The 1,396-nt window shown below is 39.1% G+C and overlaps 1 protein-coding gene across 1 annotated transcript; it reads left to right on the top strand.

The window, feature by feature from the left end:
- Positions 1-320: 320 nt before the first annotated feature.
- LOC104881561 (cell wall / vacuolar inhibitor of fructosidase 1) lies at positions 321-1,143 on the top strand. Its single transcript, XM_010662094.3, has one exon. It carries the CDS (start codon positions 365-367, stop codon positions 953-955), a length of 591 nt encoding a protein of 196 aa, XP_010660396.1. The 5' UTR covers positions 321-364; the 3' UTR covers positions 956-1,143.
- Positions 1,144-1,396: the final 253 nt, after the last annotated feature.

Raw genomic sequence — 1,396 nt, 5'->3', positions numbered from 1 at the left:
AATAGCTTTAAAAAATATTTTCATTTTTAAAGTAATTTACTTTAAAACTTAAGTTAAAAAAAGTAAGAAAAATAAAAGAATGAAGTTACAAAATAATGAGAAGAAAATAATTGAATTAAGGAAACGTAATGTAACCAAATTAGATTTAATAAAAATAAAAATAAATAAATAGAAATGATACTAAAAACCCAGTTTTCCATATTTTGTAATGATTTTCCTTTACTCTTTTATCCCCAACTTCCTAAAAAGCTTACTTTAAGATTTCCCCCCTATATATATATACATCAGATTATGGGAAAAATCGAAAGAAAATCTGACCATATAGGAAAAAAAACTAAGGAATTGATCTCAGTTGCCATGGGACATGACATATATGTATAGTACTTGGGGCCACCTTTTCCAATCGCCGACAAAGAAGATGAACACCTCCGGCGCAGGCGTAGCAATTGCCCTTGTCATTATGCTGAGCTTTCTGCCTCTGAATCAATCCCAAGCGAACCTGGTGGAACAAACGTGCCAGAAGGTCCAGTATCACGACCTCTGCGTCTCAGCTTTAAGGTCGGACGGCCGGAGCTCCAGCGCGGATGTGAAAGGGCTTGCTGCCATCATGCTACAATTGGTGAAAGCCAACGGCACTGATATTCTCGCAGAAGTGAACACGATGCTCCCTAATGCCACCGACGATGTGACCAAGAAGTGTCTGGGGTTGTGTCGTGACAAGTTTGGTGAAGCTCTTAATGGATTGATCCCGGAAGCCATGGCCAAACTGCAATCGGGATCCAAACATGAGGCCATGCTCGTAACAATTGAAGTCGGCGAAAGTGCAATTGAATGTGATTCTTGCTTCAGTAATGGGCGATTTGGACCGTCCCGTGGTCCTCCGCCGTTCAGCGACAAGAATCATGTTTACTTTTACCTTGCTACTGTGGCCAAAGACATCATTGGACTCAGTTGATGGTTCTGGAATTGGGTCTTAATTTTTAGGAAAATATTTGAGAAATAAAGGTGGAGGAATTGGGTCTTTGCTTCTATTAGAATTCGAGTTTTACAGACAGAGACTGTCTTTTTCTTTCTTTCTTTCTATGTAACATCGTCAAAGTTGATAGAGAAATTTAATATGATTTTATGAATTAATGTTGTTTATCGTTTTGAAGATCATATAGAATATGAAGTTTAGGAGATTGAGAAATTATGAATGGAGTCGAGATTATCACTGTGGGTGAAGTTGATGTGTGAGGTGGTGAGAATCCTGGTCACCGACCGCCACACTGCTCTCTTCCTCCTTTTTTTTCCTTTCCTTTTCTTTTCCCCACACTACTCATTGTTTCATGACCAAATCCTTGTCATCATCGCTTGCAGAGTGTATGCTGCCCTGTTCATCTTCTGACACCAATGC

The sequence above is a fragment of the Vitis vinifera genome, chromosome 14 (genome assembly GCF_030704535.1).
Source record: "Vitis vinifera cultivar Pinot Noir 40024 chromosome 14, ASM3070453v1".
Taxonomy (NCBI): domain Eukaryota; kingdom Viridiplantae; phylum Streptophyta; class Magnoliopsida; order Vitales; family Vitaceae; genus Vitis; species Vitis vinifera.
Note: the sequence above shows the minus strand (reverse complement) of the source record. Positions and strands in the feature narration are given on the sequence as shown.

Excerpts from the sequence above, each read along its gene's own strand:
- LOC104881561 (XM_010662094.3), top strand. The coding sequence starts at position 365 with ATGACATATATGTATAGTACTTGGGGCCACCTTTTCCAATCGCCGACA.